This window comes from Canis aureus, chromosome 13 (assembly GCF_053574225.1).
Source record: "Canis aureus isolate CA01 chromosome 13, VMU_Caureus_v.1.0, whole genome shotgun sequence".
NCBI classification, from domain to species: domain Eukaryota; kingdom Metazoa; phylum Chordata; class Mammalia; order Carnivora; family Canidae; genus Canis; species Canis aureus.
This window is the reverse complement of record NC_135623.1, coordinates 51,491,025-51,514,101: the sequence shown is the minus strand read 5'-3', so window position 1 is coordinate 51,514,101 and position 23,077 is coordinate 51,491,025. Positions and strand designations below refer to the sequence as shown.

General features: G+C 33.8%; 1 protein-coding gene across 21 annotated transcripts in view; it reads left to right on the top strand.

Annotated features, from left to right (window-relative positions):
• SLC10A7 (solute carrier family 10 member 7) overlaps window positions 1-23,077 on the top strand; it is a 243,748-nt gene that overhangs the window by 73,338 nt on the left and 147,333 nt on the right. For 18 of the 21 annotated variants that reach the window (XR_013350937.1, XR_013350934.1, XR_013350935.1 and 15 more), the window contains one exon: window positions 1,233-1,271. The exons of 1 other annotated variant lie outside the window; for it this stretch is intronic. Coding sequence is in view for 15 of the 20 variants with exons in the window: in XM_077846252.1 (XP_077702378.1) it covers window positions 1,233-1,271 (39 nt within the window). In the remaining 5 variants the exon portion in view is untranslated. Of the gene's footprint in view, window positions 1-1,232; window positions 1,272-12,479; window positions 13,561-23,077 lie in introns of those variants that run through there. 2 more of the 21 variants (XM_077846268.1, XM_077846263.1) reach the window with 2 other exon arrangements.

Below are 23,077 nucleotides of genomic sequence, written 5' to 3'. Positions count from 1 at the left end.
TCTCCTCTACTCCCTGTACAACACAGAACACCATATGCCATTGTCACTGTCAGGAAGCAAAGGTTTCCCTGGTCTGTGCCTGTGCCTATGTTTATGCCACAGAGGAGCTGTGGTCCAGTGCCATCTTTTATTGATAGGGCCAGCAAAGGAGAAATCTAATGAAATTATCAAAGCTTTGAATTAATTATGAACTTGAATAGGAGAGCTAAGCTCTCTGGAGCCAGGGATCTCATTACCCATGCACTCTCATTGCATCCTCTTCTGGAGCAGAAGGCATTTTCAGCTATAGCTCTTAGCCTGGCTTTGGACTTTATTCAAACTTGCTAAACTGACATCCTTTTCTTACTACGACGTGGCTGCTAATGTCCATGATGATTAATTTAATTCTGCTCTGGATCTACAGAAGATGTCAATAGGTTTTCTTTACCCCTCCTTTTGCTTTTTATTATTTTTTTCTTTCCCTCTCCTTTTGTCCCCACCAAATTGGATGTTATACAAGTTTTTATCCTTTTTGGGTAATATGAGAAGCTTTCAGGATTCAGTTGTAGCTTCATGGAATATAGTGATTCATTTAAAGTTAAGAACTATATTGTATCTACTATGTATTCCCTGGATATTTAGGTAAGCACAAAGTCAAATATTTCTTCTTTGAATTTTGAACACCAATTGTTCCACCAAGTGGAAGTTTTTCTTGCTTGTTTCTACTTTAGAATTAATGGTATAACAGTAACTTCCACCCTCTTAGCAGCATTGTTTGTATTCTAGTATGTGTTGTATGGGAACAACAGATCTCACTTTGTAAATGTAGCTCATAAAGCTCCCTGATGCAGAGTACTTAATATTTGCTTTACAATTCTGGTTTCTCTTTACATGGTAATATGAAAAAAAATTTTTTTGATAAATAAATCAACCTCTTTTTTAAGTCTAATAGCAAAATCAATAACAACAAGATTTTGATTTACTATTGGTGATGATTCTTTGGTACTGTCATATAGGTTCATATAGGTTCTGCTTGCTTTTGAGACCCATTATTTATGAATTCATAAGCTGCAGCTCATCTATCTTAGTAAAGTACAGGCCACTGGCAATTTTTGTAAGCAGTGACTAACTTTGCTTTATAGAGTCAATGTTTTAAGGTTTTGAGTAGTGGGGGATGGGAGAATGATAATCTTTGCTTTTCCTTTTTCTATTTACTTTCAGTGAGTGTTTTCCCCCATTTATTTTCTTTATAGGCAGCTGCAATATTTAATTCAGCCTTTGGAAGTTTTTTGGTAAGTAAACATGGTTTAACTTGTCTATTATAACTTTTGTTGTGATGTTGTCTGTATGAAAGATTTAGTGAAAATTGGACTTCTTTTACCATTTAGTTAAGTGTAAAAGTTCTTGAATCTTTTTATATGCCATTAAGCATACCCTGAAAAATTATTTGATAAATAAAGGAAATGTTCTTTTACAATATAATTTGGAGGTTTGGGGTTTAATATACCATTTAATGGATTTAAGGAATCAATTAAAACACTGTGTGTCTCCTTATAGAAGTTATGTCAATATATTGATCATTTAATGAGGTCTTTTAGATTATTATTATTTTGTATCATGGGACTAGGGATTTTGAAAAGGAAACATGACCCAGCTGGTCAGAAAGGGAATGCTAATTTACTTGTTGACATGTCATTTATTTTGTACACTTCACTGTCAAAGAAGCTACTGTCATGGATACTTCTGAGAAATCTTTGTAAAAAAAATTTGAAATGAGAAAATAATTGAGTAATTTGCAAGAAAATGCAATATTGTTTTGACATGTGAGCTGTAAATTGTATAGAGGTTAAAAAATAGTCCAGTGTTCATAAGTAGAGCCAGTATGATTATTATGACAATACTATTTTAGCATTTTCAATCATTGTTTTTTAGATAATGATGTAACAAAGATTTGGTTTGTGTGATGAAAGAATGAGAAAGAAACTGAGTTTTCCATTAGTTGAATATTTTTATTTATAGCCTCCCTAAAACTTTGCGAAATTCATGAAAACAAATTAGAATATTTTATTTTTAGGTACATAATTCAGTGACAGATATGAAGTACAGTGATAATTGAGAATAAAATCAGTGGGGTATAAAATAATTCATGAATCTAGGCAAAATATTAATTACTGCTCTTTAAAATATTCTTTATGTCACTTATGATTGTATGTATTTGAATGTAGCTGAAGCTTTTAAGTGTATTGTTTGCATAGTGTTAATTCTGTGAGTGCTACACAGCTTTTAAGGTCCCAGTGTCATAGAGCCTTTAATGATGTAGTTTCTACAAAATATATGCTTAGGGTATGTCTTATTTTTAAAGAAGTAGTAATGTGATTCCCAATGCTGTATTATTATTATTGGGTTTTAGAAGAGAGCTAATAGTGTCTATTTAATGAAAATTAGCTCTTGAGCTACTTATTTCAGACTCAGTAATATTTTGTGAAATTGTTTTTTCATCTAAGTATTATTTTCTGTATATTGTCACAATTGACAAAATAATATCTGTAAAATATGATCTTATTGGAAGCCAGTTTTTTTTTCCTCTATGGTTTGGAATCTTATATGTCTACTATCAAAACAAGGTTTGTAAGCTAGATCTCTTACTCTTTAAAATGTCTACGGTAATTGAGAAAATACATTTGAGGCAGTTGAGTAACTAAAGCAAAATGTACTGTCCTTTAGTTGGAAGATAAGCTCCCTAAGTATAGTTTGAGTTTTGCACTGATTGTATCAACGATGAACAACCATATCAGAATATTTTTCTCCTAGGCCCGTTTCTTGGTAAGATCCTGGGAGGTAAAACTTGTTCTGGGGACTCCTTGGAATATTTTTTATGCTCTTTTCTTCTGAGAAGCATTCTCACTCCTTAGTCTCCTGCTCTGTTTCCTCTTTTCATCTTTTTTCTTACCTTAACTCAAGTAATCAAAAGTGTTTATTGATCTCCTACCACACTAATATGTGGAAGATGCAAGGAATAGGATGTGGGTCCCACTGTGCTATGGAGATGACACAGAATAAGAAATACAATGTAAAAAGTTAACAAGTTACACAAAAGATGTTACTAGATGATGTATGATTGTGTGTATGTATGATGGCACAGGTGATAGGCACTCAATTCAAAAGTCAGACAAGCAATTTCACTGAGCCAGGCCTTAAAGTATGGTAAGACTTAGCTAGTAGAGAAGAGAGGAGAGGAACTGGCAGAGAGGCACAAGTGTCTTTTCCCATTTTTCCTACCTATTCTCTTCCTTCCTTTTTCTTTCCCAAAGTTGGAAATTACTGGAAAGGGTTTGAGAATGAAAATGATGACTGGAAATGTTTTGTTCTAGTGTTATAAGAAATAATAATTCTCTTTCCTCCCCAACCCTCCCCTTCATCGTTCCAACAAACCTTATGGACTATGTTTGAGTCTGGGCTCAACCAGCCAGAATTTGGTTCAGATTATTGAACAGAAAAATAATACTTGTGGCATATACAGGATAAAGGTTTATTTTTCCATTAACTAAAACCTGGAAGGAGACTACCATGTGTTGTATGGTGGCTTCATGGTCTCACTGTGGACAGATATGCCTATCTTTGTCTTCCATCCTCCACAGCATGCACTTTCCTTCCTTAAGCTTGCCTCAGTGTCCAAGACAGCTGCTGGAGCTCTAGCCCAAAAGATACCTGGATGTAAAGTCTTTACCTTGCGAAGACACAGAGGAGTGCTCCTAAAATCTAAGTTTGCTTTCTTTAAACAACATTCCTGGAATTCCAACAGTATACTTGCAGTAATATCATATTGCATAGCTTATTCAAATGATCATACCTAGCCAATGGAGAGATGTGGATATGCAGCAATTTGCTAAGAGCTAAAAATTGGGGTTTCCATTACTAAGAAAGAAGACAATGAATATTAAAAGACAACTGACACTTTCTGCCTATAAGCAGTGTACAGCAATTGCCAAGAATTCAAAAAAAGAGATTAATCTCAGTTGAATGATATGAGAAGGGTTAAGGGAGAAGCTGGTGTTTGAGTTGGGCTTGGGAAAAGGACTTATTTTAGAGGAAGGAAATTCCAAATCATAACCTTTATGTTTTATTTTGTTATTCTTTTCTTTTCTACTTAATTTACTTTTAAAAAAATTATTGTTTTAATTTTAATTCCAGTATAGTTAACATACAGTGTTACATTATTTTCAGGTATACAATATAGTGATTCAGCATCTCCATACATCCCCCGGTGCTCATCATGACAAACTCTCTCTCCTTTTTCTCTTTGCTCATTTGTTTTCTCTCTTCAATTACACATATTAGTGAAATCATATGGTACTTGTCTTTCTCTGACAGACTTATTCCACTTAGGATAATATTCTCTAGGTCCATCCAAATCATTGCAAATGGCAAGATTTCATTCTTTTTTATGGCTGAATAATATTCCACTGTACATATATACTACCTTTTCTTTATCCTTTCATCTGTCAATGGACATTTGGGCTGATTCCATAATTTGGCTATTATAAATAATGCTTTTACAAACATAGGGGTGCACATATCCCTCTGAGTTCATGTTTTTGTATTCTTAGGGTACTCAGTACCCTAATCACAGTAGTGTGATTACTGGATCATAGGGTAGTTCTATTTTTAATTTTTTGAGGGACTGCTGTACTGTTTTCCATAGTGGCTATGCCAGCTTACATTCCCACCAATAGTGCAGGAGTGTTCCTTTTTGTCCATATCCTTGCCAACCCTTGTTTCTTATTTTGTTATTCTTAAAGGGTGGTACTTGTTAGAGAATTTTGGAATTTTCTTTATGAATGGAAATTATTAACTTGTTCTTAAAATTTAGGATTAGGGGTAGTAATATGGTTTCTGGAAACAGACTGGCTTGATTTAAATCCTTGCTTGATTGAATTACTAGTCTAATTACATGACCTTCCCTGTATATAAAATGGTGTAGATAGTACTGAAACTACACAGTTGTGGTGAGAATTAAATGGGATAATCTGTATAAAATACTTGTATGATCTAAGTTTTGTCCAAGCTCTGCCATGATTTTTTTTTGTTCAGGGACATCCATAAACTGAAGAATTGGTTACCACTGACTAATGATTCTCTGATTATTCTCTGGTTATAAGTGACCGTTTCTTTTGTATTTACATAGTGGAATTTGAAAAAATCTGAAGTAAATACCTTCAGATTACATCAAAACTTTGAATGAAAGGCTTTTATTAGAAGAATTTTTGAAGAAAGAACTCTGAGAGCATTTTTGTTGATTTTTAGACATCTGGGTATACCAAATAAAATACTGTACATATTTATAGCTAGTTTAATAATGTCCCAGGTCTAATTAAAACACAGTGTTTTTAACAACTAATTGTTACAGAGAACTGCGTTGTTGCTTTTTTTTTTATGTAGCTAGGCTGGTAATAACCAATGATAGATGAATTCAATTTACATAAATTTCAGACCAAGAGAATATTTTAAAATCATGCCACAGAGGATTGCTTTAAGTTAAGAAGTTAATGTCATTATCTCCTCCTCTCATTTAAATTGTTCTGTTTACAATAATTGTGAGCATAATAAGTGTTTTAAGATTTCCCACTTGATGAGATTTTAATAAAATTTGATAGTCACCACTCTGAATAACTAAAATCTTATCTATAAAAAATTTTTACTATGTAAAACCAGGCATTTCAAGTTCAACCATCTCATGTATTGCTTCCTCATCAAAAGAAAGATCTTTTAAAAAATAGATACTGGCAACTTTTAAAACAATTCCAACTGAAAAATCTTCTCTTTAATGTAAAAAGGTTTAACTGTGCTGAAAAAAATTTTGATCACATGTTTTGTTAGACTTTTGGCATTTTTGGTTTGGAGGCTGAATTCAGTGTTTCCATGTCTTCAAGAATTACAGGTTAAAGTTTAAAAGGAAAAGGTAGAACTTTTTCTTTTTAGGTTCCTCAGCCTACTTTATGATTTTTAGTAACTCTTCCGGGAGTCTGGTAATTCCTGAGGAAACCCTGGTGAGTAATAAAATTGATGCTGCCAAAATGAGCTTCTGATAACTGTGTCACACCTTATAGCAATTCACAAATGTAAGGATTTCTGAAACATTACCAAAGAGATACAAAAAGTGAAATCATCTTTGTGAATGCATAACACCAAGTCTAAGAAAGATCTGTAAGAGTTACTGTTTACTTTCTAAATCTCTTCACTTAAAGTATCAAAAAATGGGCTTCTTTTATGTAATTCTTTTAAAATAGTCATTACTGCATTACTGGAACCAGCAGAAGCTATTCTAAGATGGATAAGGGTTAAAAGGAACTCCTTGCCTCAGCTGAAGAACTAGCCCAGAACATAGTTTTCTTCCCTTACCCTATTGTTGCTCTGTCTTCCCTCTTTGCTTTGGCTGTTCCACCATTACTACCAAGCTTTGTAGTAAGATTTGGATAGTTACTGATACTGTTATAGTTGCTAAAAGAAAAGAAATTCCAAACGCAAATGCCATGTTTTAATAACCTAGGATGTATGTTTACCACCCTGTTTTATTCTTCCTTTCTTGTACAAAAATGTACTGAGCCATACTTGGCATGGTCAGAAAGGAAGCACATTTACTTTGTTATCCATTGATTGCTGTGCAGCACTGCTTTTTAAAAATCAGCAAGAATTTCAAACATTAATGAAGAGGGTGAAGGGTTGTAACCAAAGAAGACTCAATTGTTACCTTAGTTTTCTCTCACCTAAATTTAGCATGTCAATTTTTAATTTGATTTATATTTTTGGAATACTCATTTTATGTAACACTGAAAACTATGCTGATGTTTTTTCTTAGTTTGCTTAAAATCTTGATCAACCCAAATTACTCAGTTGAGATCTTGGTTTTCCCCCAAAAGTTCATGACTCATTTATAGAACAGGTTTTTATTTTCATTGAGCTTACGTGCCAAAACAAACAGCTGCAGTTCTAAGCAGTTTTCATTACAACGTTATAGGATGTTATTTCAAGTTCATCCTTTATTGCTAAGGACTCGATAAAACCAGGATTTAAGATAACCTGTTTGGGGCTTTAAAATATCTCATGAACTATGTTCAGACAATGGAAAACTGGTTTCTCCCTTTATAAAATGGCACCCATCATCATGCTATGTATTTCATTGAATCATCTTTTTGGGCAAATGAATATCATAAAAGTTGGATTGTTGAGAACAGACTACTTATTGTTTTAAAAAAAATGCAATTGGTTCAGTTAACAGTATGGCACAAAATAGAAAAATAGGATATAAAATTAACACACATATACTTAGAGTCCATTAGAGTCAAGGCCCTTATCTAGATACTGAAGCAAATACACAAAACATAAGTACAATAAAAGATTTAAGAAAGCAGAAAGACAAGAACTGCCTTCAAGGCAGTGTCCTCCAAATTTCAGGCACTTTTATGACTTTTGCCATGGTGACATATTATTTGTATTATTGTTAAAAAGTTTTAAGGATTTTATTTTTTTAAGGTAATCTTTACACTTACATGAGGTACTAACCCACGACCCTAATATCTATAGTCATATGCCCCACCCACTGAGCCAGCTTGGCACATCTGAAACTCACTTGTAAAATTTAACTTTATTTCAAAGTGAAACTTGACATCAACGCATAAACAGTCTTGTTATGAGTAGAAGGTAACCGAAATGAAATCAAATGACAAAAAGCTATTATTAATTTGTAACTAAACTCTGTTGCCAACATAAGTCCAAAGCCTGCCCTCTTTTTGATAAAAAGTAAAATTAGTGCTGGTACCAAACCAAGAACAATCATGCAATCTAAAAGATTGAAAATATTTTTGAAAAGAGAGCAAGTTTTATCATGAATTTTCTGCTCATGTGTCCTTTAAGTCATCTTGCTTTGACTTCCACTTTGGGCAACACTGTTCTCTCAGGTCATTTCTCAATCATTTCATCACAGACTTGAATTAAAACCACTGGGGGAGGTCAAATGAAGAAATCCCCAGAATCAGGGACTCTAGCAACCTGAACATGTTATTGTTTCTTTCATCAGAGTTATTTTCCACATGACATTTGCCCAGAAAAGCAGCATGCATGTGTGTCGGTCATGTTTGTAGAGGTAAAAATATGCTGTAATGCTTGAGTAAGGAAACCCTGTGATAGCTATATTTGGGTTTGTTTCTAAAACAAACTCTTACTTGACTTGAAGAGCATTCAGTGTGAATAAAAATGGTCTTTGTTACTTAATAAAAATGTATAGAATCCTTACCTACTCCATTTTAGCTATGTCTGTGTTGTCTGACAGGACTTGTGTAGCAAGTAAATACATTAGTCACAGTGACCATTTTTCTTGCAAATTTGTGACATAGATTTAATTATAGGAATGACCAGCAACTTACAAATCTAATTTTGGTAGAGGCTGAGGCAACTTTTTTTTTATTTTAATAATGATGGATTTTTTTAAAGCAATGATTTCATTACTATTTAAAGAAATCTACTGGTGTAGAACTAGCCAATTGACTGAAGTTATTTTATTACCCTTTAAGAAATGCCATGTACTTTCATTTCTATTTTTATTAATTTTTAAAATATCACTGGAAAATACTTGCTCCTATACACATTTAGATAAAAATAAATAATTATAAATGGGGAGGTAGGATACTTATAAGAGCCTCCTACAAAACATTATCCTGGTGGTTAGTTAAAATGACTAAATTTCCTTAATTCAAATTCAGCCTACTACAGGATTGCTTAGTTTATGGCACTTAGTAGGAGACACCCACTAACTAGTAATTGATGATAATGTGGTAGATAGTTCTCATTTCTCCATACTAAAAGTTTACTATGATTAATCTATTTATTAAGCTAATATTTGGGAGATCTGGGAATAATAATGCAGTGAGCCAAGCAAGGTTTGTGTCTTCAGCTGCCTTACAGATTCTCAGGGTAAGAACATCAAATCCCATGGCAGGCAGGGGAGAGGAGGAAATAATTTTCCATTATTAAAATACGTCATTGACTCAGACCCCATTGCCATTCCAAAATAAATCTGGACATACGGAAAGAAGCAGGACGGCATCTGAGCTTGCATAAACCATATCAACTTCTAGATTCTACCAACCAAAAAGAATCTTTTTATTTTAATTACTGGTTTTTATGATAAAGCAATGCTAGACATCTGAATTCCACTGAGGAATCAGGTTTTTTAATAAACATTTAGCACTTCTCAAAACCAATAATCTGTGTTATTGGAAATGGCAGATTGTAATTTGAAATAAAAAAAATCAAACATCAGGGTTTTTTTTTTTTAGCTCTAACTCACCTCACATCATTGTTTGACCTTATATCAATTTTATTTAATGAAACATTTATGGCCTTCCTACTATGTGCTAGGCTCTGGGCAAGGTTCTAGAAATCAAGAAGAAGAAAAAAAAGGAATATATGAGGCATCAAGGAGTATAAAAATTCCTGGATTTCCATGGCATTTGTCCCAGTATGATTCCCCAAACTGATTCCTTAGTCACCAACTGATTATTTGAACTCAACAAAGTTTGAAGACCACTTATTTTAACTGTAGAACTCCAAGTAAAGTAGTAGATTGTCATCTCCAGTTATCACAAAACAAACAAAAGCCATTCCATTTTTATTACAACTTTAAGGAAAACTAGATTTTAGGTTTGTGGGTCCGCCAACTTAGCTGTTTTAAAAAGCAATTTGTCGTGGATGGAACTGGAGGGTATTATGCTGAGTGAAGTAAGTCAGTCGGAGAAGGACAAACATTATATGTTCTCATTCATTTGGGGAATATAAATAATAGTGAAAGGGAATATAAGGGAAGGGGGAAGAAATGTGTGGGAAATATCAGAAAGGGAGACAGAACGTAAAGACTGCTAACTCTGGGAAACGAACTAGGGGTGGTAGAAGGGGAGGAGGGCGGGGGGTGGGAGTGAATGGGTGACGGGCACTGGGTGTTATTCTGTATGTTAGTAAATTGAACACCAATAAAAAAAAAAATAAAATAAAATAAATAAATAAATAAATAAATAAATAAATAAATAAATAAGCAATTTGTCAGAGACCAGATTCAGTTTCTAAGTATATCAAAAGCTGACTTACAAAAGTTACTTACAAAAGTATCTTAACCAAATATAACTTATTCTGTGGGAACACTGTGTTAAAAATTAACTTTAAAAAACTATTATAGTAGTATATGTTTATTATAGAACTTTTGAAAAATCAAGATAGAATCATCTAGATATAACTAGTCATAGCATTTTGGTGTATGTCCTTTGTATTTTTTACATATAGTTAGCAAAAGTGGTATTGCATCATATAGACGATTTTATTTTCTGAATTACCCTTTAACAACATATATAAGCACTTCCTCATTTTCTGATTTCTACCTTGACAACTTGATTTTGCTTTATATAATAAATAATATACTGTATAATATTCTTTTGAATGAGGTATTGATATTTATTTAGTTATTTCTCCATTGGTAGATATATGGGTTGTTTATATTCTTTTACATTATTAAAAAAGATTTCACATTTTTGGACATAGATATTTGTGGTTCTCCCTTTTAATTTATCCTTTTTATGAAAAATCTCTAAAAGAGCAATAACTGAGTAAAATACTATGAACTTTTACAAGATTGTTGATGCTGTTAAATTGCTATCCAGAAATATTGAAGAAAATTATCATCCTAACATATGTAGGTTCAGAAATATTCATTTTCCTTTATCTTCACCAACTCTGGTTATTATTTTTTTAAGTTTTAGCAAACTGATATTTTAATCCTGATTATAATTTTTTGAGAAGTTGATCTTTTATTATCTATTAATTGGCTATTTGAGATTCGTCTATTGTTGATTATTTGTTCATATCCTTTGCTCACTTTTCTAATTGGGATGCTTATTTTGGTTTCAAAGTGGTCTTTATATATTGAGGATATGAATACTCTATTACATATATTGAATTTATTTGTGTGTGTGGGTGAGAAGAGATGATTTTTGATCGACAGAAGTTTAAAATTTTTTTAAGTCAGATTTATTGAGATACAATTTTTATACAGAAAAATTGACCCATTTTAGATGTACAGTTGTGAGTTTTGACAAAATATATACAATCATGTAACGACCTCCTCACTCAAGACAAGGAATATTACCATTTCCTCCAAAAACTCTTTCTTTGTAGTCAGTCCCCTTCCCCAACGTTAGCCGTTGGCAATCACTGGATTTTTTTCTTATCCTTTTCTTATGCCTTTTCTAGAAGGTCATGTGAATGGAATCATACAGTGTGTAACCTTTTGAGTCTGGCTTCTTTCACTTAGTATATGCTTTTGTGATTCATCTTTTTTGTTCTATGTATCTATCAGTAGCTCACTCTTTTTTATTGCTAAATAGTATTACATTATGAATTGACTGGTTGATGAACTTCATATTGTTTCCTGTGTTTGGCAATTATAAATAAAACTGCTCTAAGTATTTGTGTACAGATTTTGTGTAGATGTATGTTTTCATTTCTCCTGGGGAAAATACCTACATGTAGAATTGCTGAGTTATATGGTAAGTATGTGTTTAATATTGTACAAAACCACCACACCGTTATCCAGAGTCATTGTACCATTTCACATTCCTACTAGGAATGTGTGAGGAATTCAGTGCTCCACAGCCTGGCCAGCCCAAGGTATTAGCAATACTTTTTATTTTTGTAGTCTAACAGATATACCAGGTATATCTAGTATGTTAAAAAGCAAAGCCCATTATGTGAGTTCTGTAAATACAAATAAGTTTGAAAGCACTTGACCTGATTATGGTGTCATTAAACAAAGAAGTTAATTTATGTCTTCACTGTCCTTCCTGGGTTTGTTTGTTTATTTTTTCATGTAATTCCAGTTTTGTGGTTTTACTTTAATATCTACATAGTGACATATATGCTTGTCCCTGAAAATGATTAGATCAGTGTTCATGACTCTTAAATTAAATTTTTCTCTATCTTAGGATATTATACGTGACATTAATACAGTTATTTAAGATAAAATTATTTGTTTGAAGTGTGAATGGATATGTACATAGAAGAATAAAAATTACAGAAAGCTAGGGATCCCTGAGTGGCTCAGCGGTTTAGCGCCTGCCTTTGGCCCAGGGCGCGATCCTGGCATCCTCAGAATTGAGTCCCACGTCAGGCTCCCTGCATGGAGCCTGCTTTTCCCTCCTCCTGTGTCTCTGCCTCTCTCTCTCTCTCTCTCTCTCTCTCTGTCTATCATAAATAAATAAATAAATCTTAAAAAATTATAGAAAGTTCATTTTGATGTTTATCAATTAATCTGCAGATAGTCACACAAATTGACAGTAAAATGCTTCTATTTGGAAGATTATAGAATAAGGTGATAGCTTTCTAAATAGAGGACTTTTCAACAATAAGTTTATAATTTTAAAAATCTGATCAATTTGACTTTAACTTTTATAATTAAACAGGCTCTACTGATCGGGGGAAGAAGTCTTAGGATGTGAACATGGTGCACACTAACATCAAAGCATCACAGATGAACATTGATTCATGTTTTACATGTTCACTGATGGTTATACCATGAGTTCACAGTGTATACGTTTTCTTTCTCTTTTGACAGGACAATATACTTATTTGCTACTTCTGGGTAGCTTTTTCCGTGAGGTTTTTAATAAGTAGAGTAATTATATTAAAAATGTCCACCATGTGTATAATTTATAGCAATGTTTGGTCTAGTGGTCATTACTTATGGTTTCATTTTTTGTCTATCAGATAATTCTCTTGTAAGTAGTTATTTTCTAAAATGTTCCTAGGTTTCTACTTGAAAGCTAATGCTGTTCTTTTTATTTTTCATTTAGGAGAAGTAATGTTTATTAACATTTTTGGACTTTTGGTAATTTCCAAAAGCCAACGTGATACATTCTATCTCTTTTCTTACTGCTATCCTGTACATTGTTGTGAGGTTAACTTCGCATACTACTTTTATATGTCACTCCTATACCCCAATGCCTTTGGTGGCTTCTTACTTGCTCACCACCTTGCTGGCTGTTCAGCCATTCTCCCAGAGGGATGAGGATCCCCCCCTCTCTGGTACCCTACTTTCGTTCCTGTGTTCCCTGTTGAGTTGCTCTTCTCCCTCTCCTCTCACCTCTTTGCTTACACTATTCTCATCCTTTTCATATCATGTCCATCTCTTGAAAGACTGCCTGCCCCTTGAAGACTGCTTCCATCTTTTATTGATAGTGGCTACTTAGCTCTTAGAAAGACTTTCCATCAAGATTATAACTGGTTAGTATAATTAGCTTAAAATAGTGACCTCACCCACCTCTGGCAGTTTTTATCATCCTCTTCTTTTAATTTTTTTTCTAAAATACGTATCTTCTAATGTATTACATATTTATTTATTGTGTTTACTGTCTCCCTTTATTTAAATGAAAGCCTCCATAAAGGTATGTATTGGTTTTGGTTGTTTTGGTTGATTTGGTTCACTACTGTATCGACATCACCTGAGTACCTGGCACGTGATAAGCACTCCAAAAATATTTGTTAAATGAATAAATAGAAATCATTCAATGAATGTTATTTTATCTTTCTTCTTATATCTAAGATTGTAAAATGTTTTGTATATGATATACAATTAAATGTATGTTAGTTGTTACAATTAAATTTTTAATTAGTTTGACAAAAATTCCAGTATCACTTTAATTGATTATCTCTCAAATTTTTATTACTGTTAAAATGATTTTAAATTGTAAGCTTTTAGTTTCAATAAAACTTATGCTACAGCCAAAATTTTATTGCTTTATAGTCACCATGTTGATTTAGAATGGGAGTGAAAACTCATTATTATAAGTTATATCTAAGTAATAATGAGTAATTTATAAGACTTCCTTCTTATAATAACTCTCTGTGAGTAGATTATGGCAGATTATCCCTATGTAATAGATTACCAAACTATATGCTTTTATCATTGAAATATGTCAGAAAGTTTTCCATAAAAAATACTACAAGTGTGATTACTACATATATAGAGTGGGAAATTTATAAATGAGGATATAATAAATGATTGCCATTATATGGCATTGTAGAGAATTGTTGCAGTTAAGGAAAAGTATTTTATCATTAAAGTTTATTTTTAACAGTTTGTGAAATATATAATATAATTAAATTGACAAAAGAAGGCTGAGTTATTAAACAATGATGAAAAATTGTACAGTATCCTAGAGGAGAGACAAAAATATAAGTCTGAAAAATAGAAGAACCAAATCAATGGTATGTAAAAACAAATCCATATCTGACAGTCATTTAAAGTACTTAGAAAATAGAAATGACCAAAAAAGAAAAAGAAAGAAAAGAAGAAAGCCAAGGTAATAATGAGGAAGCAGATAACTTGAACTTGGCAACATGATATGACAGCTATGAAAGCTAATGCAGTTCCTTCTTTAGAAGCGTCATGTTACAGCCTTCTGCATTTGAGTTTGGTAGCTTCATAATTCAGAATATTGCTTTGGAAAAAAAAGAATATTGCTTTGACTTTGGTCTTATTATCTTGTCAGGGGTTAAAATTTGTTAAGTGAGATATAGAAAATAGAGATGTGACTTGGCCTAGAGGAGGTTTGGAGAGTGATATATCTCTATATAATGGAGAAAGAAGAGACAGGATTTTAAGATACTCCAAGGAGGGATGTATAGTAAACCAGACATGATTTTTTAGTGGGAAAGTTGGTCCCATTTCCCTATGATAACCTAAAAAATACACTCATGCCATCTGCTATTTGTAATAGCAGCCCAATAAGCCATTCAGAATTCCTAATCAGTAACTACTGAGGTATATAGATTTGGAACAGAACAGCTTTTCAGTCTTTCTAGTAACTAAAATTAGCAAGAAGAAAGGTTATTTCTTGTTTACAAAAAAAAAAGGGTAGATTGACATGTTAGCTTTTTTCTTTGCTTATTTCTACTTCTAAAGAAGACAATGAGTAGAGATGATGAAAAACATGAAAGAAATATAAAGCCTTTTTCCTTTTGTCCTTTAGTTCATGGGGGCTTTTTCTCTCAAAATGCTTGAGTCCTGATTCTGTATCATTAAATGTCTCTATAGAATTTTGGGTTCATAGCTCATGTAGTTTCAAGCCAAACAGTTGTTTAAGTCAGAAGATTAAATTTCTAGCTCTAAATAAAACTGAATAAAAACTCCCATTGGTGTAGACAAGTGGTTGAAAATAAAAGGCTAAAGTGTGTAACAGTGGAAACTCCCTACATTTGGAAGAATACTTCCTCTTGTATCAGAATACTATTGTTCTTTTTTGTATGAATTTTTGGATATATTTGAAAAGTAACATTGAGATGTCCCAAAGGAGCAATCTCAACAAATAACCCTTAATCTTGAAGCAAATCTTCCATTGTGTCTGGTTTTTTTTTCAAATTCTAAAAAAAAAAAAAAAATTCTATCAACCTGGTGCCATAATTACTATGGGTTTTCTAGTGACAAAATTATCATAAACTAATGAAACTCTCAAATAGCATTGTGCATCTCTGATAGTTTTTTTTTTTTTATTGGTGTTCAATTTACTAACATACAGAATAACACCCAGTGCCCGTCACCCATTCCCTCCCACCCCCCGCCCTCCTCCCCTTCTACCACCCCTAGTTCGTTTCCCAGAGTTAGTAGTCTTTACGTTCTGTCTCCCTTTCTGATATTTCCCACACATTTCTTCTCCCTTCCCTTATTTTCCCTTTCACTATTATTTATATTCCCCAAATGAATGGGAACATATAATGTTTGTCCTTCTCCGACTGACTTACTTCACTCAGCATAATACCCTCCAGTTCCATCCACGTTGAAGCAAATGGTGGGTATTTGTCATTTCTAATAGCTGAGTAATATTCCATTGTATACATAAACCACATCTTCTTTATCCATTCATCTTTCGTTGGACACCGAGGCTCCTTCCACAGTTTGGCTATCGTGGCCATTGCTGCTATAAACATCGGGGTGCAGGTGTCCCGGCGTTTCATTGCATCTGTATCTTTGGGGTAAATCCCCAACAGTGCAATTGCTGGGTCGTAGGGCAGGTCTATTTTTAACTGTTTGAGGAACCTCCACACAGTTTTCCAGAGTGGCTGCACCAGTTCACAGTCCCACCAACAGTGTAAGAGGGTTCCCTTTTCTCCGCATCCTCTCCAACATTTGTGGTTTCCTGCCTTGTTAATTTTCCCCATTCTCACTGGTGTGAGGTGGTATCTCATTGTAGTTTTCATTTGTATTTCCCTGATGGCAAGTGATGCAGAGCATTTTCTCATATGCATGTTGGCCATGTCTATGTCTTCCTCTGTGAGATTTCTCTTCATGTCTTTTGCCCATTTCATGATTGGATTGTTTGTTTCTTTGGTGTTGAGTTTAATAAGTTCTTTATAGATCTTGGAAACTAGCCCTTTATCTGATATGTCATTTGCAAATATCTTCTCCCATTCTGTAGGTTGTCTTTGAGTTTTGTTGACTGTATCCTTTGCTGTGCAAAAGCTTCTTATCTTGATGAAGTCCCAGTAGTTCATTTTTGCTTTTGTTTCTTTTGCCTTCGTGGATGTATCTTGCAAGAAGTTACTATGGCCGAGTTCAAAAAGGGTGTTGCCTGTGTTCTCCTCTAGGATTTTGATGGAATCTTGTCTCACATTTAGATCTTTCATCCATTTTGAGTTTATCTTTGTGTATGGTGAAAGAGAGTGGTCTAGTTTCATTCTTCTGCATGTGGATGTCCAATTTTCCCAGCACCATTTATTGAAAAGACTGTCTTTCTTCCAATGGATAGTCTTTCCTCCTTTATCGAATATTAGTTGCCCATAAAGTTCAGGGTCCACTTCTGGATTCTCTATTCTGTTCCACTGATCTGATAGTTTTTGTAGATGTTGCTGGCCTTCATTTTTATATGGGAATTGTAAGTAGTGAGTCACCTAAAACATATATTTTGATATGTTTTTAAGAAGACAAACAAATTAGAAAGGGAAGTTTTTCTCCTTCAAGAAAAGGACTGCCACATAGTTCTTAAATACGTTTTTCTTTCTCTGCTGGAAATCACTCTTGATATCTCCAAGATCTGAGATCTCTTTTCTTGGCTTCAATCCTTCCTTGGCACGATGTCACCCCTAAAAGAATCAGTAATATTACTGATTTTTTTCTTTGACTATTTTAATCATCCATTTTTTTAAGACATTGAGTTTTTCATTGCCAGGGATGTAGGTGGCATATACTTTGTAAATTTACAGTGGTCCTGTTTCAGAAACTGATTCTATGCTTCCATCTCACAGGGATGAACTCACATTGATCATATTCACAGAAAACAATTTATGGAGCAATCAGTTAAGAGTGGAAAAAATTGTTATGAGAAACTCATAGACAGTTGGGTTGATGCCTTCTGTCTTCATGGCTAAATCCACATGAGAAGATATTTTAATGAGAAGTTCATTTGGTAGGGGACATCTGGGTGGCTCAGTGGTTGAGTGTCTGCCTTCAGCCAGGTCATGGTCCTGGGGTTCTGGGATCAAGTCCCACATTAGGCTCCCTGCAAGGAGCCTGCTTCTCCCTCTGGCTATGTCTCTGCCTCTCTGTCTCTCATGAATAAATAAATAAAATATAGTTTTAAAAAGTTCATTTGGTAGGAATGGAATTAGAGGAAAGAGAGGTAGGGAAATAAATTCTGTTTGATTCTATCAGGCAGTTGTTAAGTATATGGATCTGGCTCTGCAACATGGGTATGTTGCTCTTGGAAACAGACAGGTTCACCATTTGGACCAGGGATCTTCTTTCCTAAATGGTATTTAGATATGTGTTCTTAAGAGTTACTTTTGGGTATTTTCTCAGTGGTTGCATCGCTGACTGGTTTGCCCTTTAATTGATCACCATACCTTAAAGTGAAATCTTGCTGACATTGAAGCCATTTTAATGTTTTAAAGTGACTTTACATGTCTTCGTTGCAAAGGCATTTCCTTTATTGCCAAGTTCAGAGATAGGGAAGACACATTAATATTTTCATTTTGTATTACCTAGATAGCTGGACTGACCAACATGGTAGCCACAAGCCACATGTGGCTGTTTAAAATTAAATTAATTAAAATAAAATAAAATAAAACATTTCATTCCTCAGTCACACTAATCACGTTTCACGTATTCAGTAGCTATCTGTGACTGCTGGTTGCTGTATTGAACAGTACAGAATGTTGAACCTTTTTTTTTCATTGGAGAAAGTTCTGTTGAGCAATACTGGAGAGAGATGTTTAACTGGCAAAGTATTTTCCAGTTATTTTTTTTAATATAATATGGGATCAAATATTTTCATATGTCTTCACTGTGATATATTTATTTTAAGTAATAGCCCAACTTACGATTCTAATCCTCTCCAGTCATATATACATACATGATCAGCTGGTCAGGGATTTTGTTTTTAAAATACTAGTTGTTTAATTAGCACTTATGCATTTTACTTATAACATTTTACTTACAACAAGGTTCTCTTATAATGGTAGACTTCTTGCTTTTTCCAACACTGTGGAAATTATTATTAATAAATTAATAATATTCCTTCAGAAATGCTGACATTGCCAGGAAAATAAATGCAACCTTATATGTATAAAAGCTGTCCTTCAGAAAATAGTATACTGTTATACTAGAAGTGCCTGAAAGTCCATTCGTTTTCAGTCTGAATAGGATTTTAACTTGTGTGCTTTACTCTGCATTTAACAACTGTTCTCATGGGACTATTATAAATTTTTTTATCTGCTTTAACATCTGTCACATTTGAAAGATTATTTTCAATAAGACAAGTCTTTCTTACATGGTAGTTTAACTAGGTCAGTGATTTTCTAATATTTGAATTTCATTGATCAGTAAAATTTCAGAAGAAATTTTGGGGAGCGCCTAATGATTTTAGTTTTGCATTTTACTAAATAAGAACTACCACTTCTTATTGTCATCATTTTATGAAAGAGTGGACATTTAAACATGAAACCCAAAAGGGTGGGTTTTATCTTTCATTTATCATTCATTTATCATTTCATTTATCAACCTGATGATAGTTATATTACATTCTTCTTCTTTTGCCCCATTTATTCCTTTAAAGTTTTGACTAGTCTCAAGCCAAAACTTCACTGTGGAAATTATCAATCTTTGTTGGTTTTCTTCTTCATTGATCTTTTTTATTTTTTACCACCTCTGTTTGGCATTTTGAATTATAATTTTGATTTTTCAAAGACTGTTGCTATTGAAGGAAATTCTATAATATTATTAGACCATGTGATACATGATAGAGATATATCAAAAGTTATTTAACAGTTTTAACCGTGCCATCTGTTAGCCAAATACTCATTTGTCTAATTCATATTCTGAGTTGTTTGTCCGAGTTATACTCCATAAGAGCTCAGAAGAAATAGGTATCTATCTCTTCCAGAAGGAAGATGAAAACAAAGGAATCAAGGCAAAATGACTTAAGTAGGCCTGAGAATCAGTTTCAAAGAAAAGACTCTTCGAGGAATATGGATAATATACCTTACTTGTTAAGAGCTTGGAATTTTAGGGAAAAAATGTAGTTTGGAAAAATAATGTTTTTAAGGTAACATTAAATATATATTTGGTATATATATTATTAATGTCTAATAACTACTTGTAGACTTTTTATGTGTTTGGTGGACTCGTGAAAAAACTTCTAGTGTTTTTATATACACTCATATATATATTTATTCATCCATATTCTTATACACAATTGTTCCTATATTAGGAAAGGTTATTTTTTACTGAGTACTTTAAAGATAGTGGGTTCAATGTAGCTACTGGGAGGAGTACAAAGATCCCCAGGCACAGCTTCTCCTCTCCTAGATCATAGCTAAGGTACTGGGAATAGGGAGTATCTCCCACAAGGGATGGTATCAGAAGTGTTGCAGAATAAATAGAATTTGGGGTCTTTATTCCGACTAGGACAAAGGAGGTCTTACTATTACTGATTCTTTATTCAAATATCTATCTAGTAGGGTTAGTCTTTGATGACTTATAATGTTAGTGTCTTGTAGACAGAATCTGGTATAATCCAAAATGGACAAGTAATACATAGAAGAAGGCCTAGTCTAATATTTGTCATAGCTGAATTTCTGTAGGGAAGGTGTATATGACCTGAAGAGCCTGCCAATTAAATTATAAGATTTTTTTTAGTTACACTTTTATGCATGATTAATTTATAGTAATGTTCTTTTTAAGTAAATATAAAAGATGTGTGTGGTATGTGTAGTCTTTCTATATAGAATATTAATCTATGCTTTTGTTGAAAAAGAATTTTTCTTTTAAAAAACTTAAATAAGTAAAGACTTCATTTACTTTAATCAATATTATTGATATCTTAGCAGAGCCCTATTAAATTTGGCTTATGGTTTGGTCTCAGTTATGTTCTACAAAATATAAGAATTAAAGAAAATAGACTGTGTAAATTAAAGAAAAAACATGTTATACATATAACATACAAAATATGTATTAATTGTGTGTTATCAGTAAGACTTCTGGTCTATAATAGACTATTAGTGTATTTTTTAAATATAATATATTAGCAATAGTAGACTGTTAGTAGACTATTAGTAAAGTTTTTGAGGAGTCAAAGTTATAACTCAGATTTGCAACTGCAAGGGAGATTGATGCCTTTATTTTTTTTTTAAAGATTTTATTTATTTATTCATGAGAGACAGAGAGAGAGGCAGAGATAGGCAGAGGGTGAAGTAGGCTCCATACAGGGAACCCGATGTGGGACTCGATCCTGGGACTCCAGGATCACACGCTAAGCCAAAGGCAGATGCTCAACCAGTGAGCCACCCAGGCATCCCGGATTGATGCCTTTAGCCCTCACATTTTGGTTCGAGTGCCAACTGTATTATGCATGATTGGGAGGCACTTAAACCATACAGCAGAAATTTTCCTTTTTGTTCCTTTTGTTTCCATTTGCATAGCTATACCTTTTGTATACCTCTTTTTTTCCCTAGAGATTTTTTGTATCTGTTTTTGGAGGTAAATTAGGTCTTGGTCTATTGTTAGTTTGATTTAGTATTCCAAACTCTTTTTCAATACCAAAAGCTGTTTATTAAGGACATGCCATATACACATCCTTGAATTCAGTTGACGTACATTCAGTGGGAGATGAAGATTATAAGACACAATTTCTTTTTCAAGAGATGTAGTGTAATTGAAGAAATGAAATATGCCTAAGTTAAACACTTAGAGAAAAACAAGATAAAGTATAATCAAGTGCTTAAATGTGTGGTATCATCAGTTAAGAAAAGGAGAACAAGGCAAGGTAAAATCATCAGGAAAGGACTCTTGGAAGATGTGAAATGTAAGATCTTGAAAATCAAGAACAGCCCAAGTGTAGTAGATCAACCTGAAAGTGGATATAGTCCAACAAAGACAGGGACCATACCTGTTATGCTTATTGTTACCTTTCTCTGTATATAGGTACAATGGCAGTGCCTGGTACATACAGTCAGTATATAATGAGTAAATGCGTGAATGGGCAGTTGCAGGCAAGAGACAGTGAAAGGAAAGATGTTTACTGGAGTAAGCCAGTTCTCGTTGACTGGTGGAAATTATGTGAGACTGCATTATGAAAAGCCTTGAATGAGAGGCTAAGCTTGAGATTGCGAGGCATTTCTGAGGAGTTTTCAAGAAGTGTATCATGCCAGAAGTGTTGTCTTAGGAAAAATGTCCTGATAGCAATGAGTTTCTTGCTGAGATTGTACATGAAAGACTGGGAAATAGGCTCTTCTGAGTCTAGACAAACAATGATGAATGCCCTGGCTACTGCCTATCAAATGTTTTACAAAGAAAGAACCACAGGCACAAAAGAAAAAGGAATAGCTTTCCTAGTCATTTATTCAATTATTTAGAAAGCTAACATTGACCTTGTGCCTACTGTATGGGAGGCCCTGTACAGAAAGTCTTACTATCAGGCTTTGAACCAGGGATACTTGCCTACCAGTGCTATAAAAAAGATTTAATAAGATTGAGTCTCTGAGATGCTCAACAGAGTGTCTAGCATATTAACAAGACATCATAAGTGGTTGCTGCTAATATGAGTTTATTTTAGAAATGATGCCAAAAGGGGTGCCCCAGGTTGGGCTCTGTGCTCAGTGTGGAATCTGCTCCAGGTTCTCTCTCTCTCTCTCTCTCTCTCTCTCTTTCTCTTTCTCTCTTTCCCTCTTCCCCATTCCCCAGCTTGTATGTATGTACACTCTAAATAAATAAATAAACAAAATTGTAAAAAAAAAAAAATTATGCCAAGACCCTCTCCAACCCTACTGCCAAAAACCCTCTCTATAAAATCTACTCCCTAGATATAATATTTTCCTAAACCCCTGGTTCCTTAAAAACAACATTTTTTTCCTCTTAGAGGCTTTGAAACTTCTAGAAAGCAGATCAAATGTTAGTGAACCTTACATACCCATCTCTCAGCTTAAACAGTTAACTCACTCCAGTCTTGTTTCGTCTGTACTCCATCCACTTTGGTATTATTTTGAAGCAAACCCTAGCCATCTTTATATTTTCACAGGAATCTCATAGGTAAGGGCTTTTGTTTTTAAAATATAGCTATAGGGAAGCCCGGGTGGCTCAGTGGTTTGGCACCTGCCTTCGGCCTGGGGCGTGATCCTAGAGTCCCAGGATCAAGTCCCACATCGGGCTCCCTGCATGGAGCCTGCTTCTCCCTCTGCCTGTGTCTCTGCCTCTCTCTGTGTGTGTCTCTCATGAATGAATAAAGAAAATCTTAAAAATATATATATATAACTATAATGTCATTTTCGTCCTTAGAGACTTTTACTGGCCAAGTGTATCATGAAAGAGTCTGGGATATCTTCATGTAGAAGAACCAGGAAATGCAAGGAACATAAACAGACTGGAGACGCAAAGGTTTTAGGATTAATAACTGTGGTGTAATGAACAAAACCAGGAAGTTTAAGCAAAAGAGTAATTTTGAGTGAGATGATTAACTTTGATTCAATAGGTATTAGTTACATGGTGGTACAGGGACATCCAGTGGCAGATACC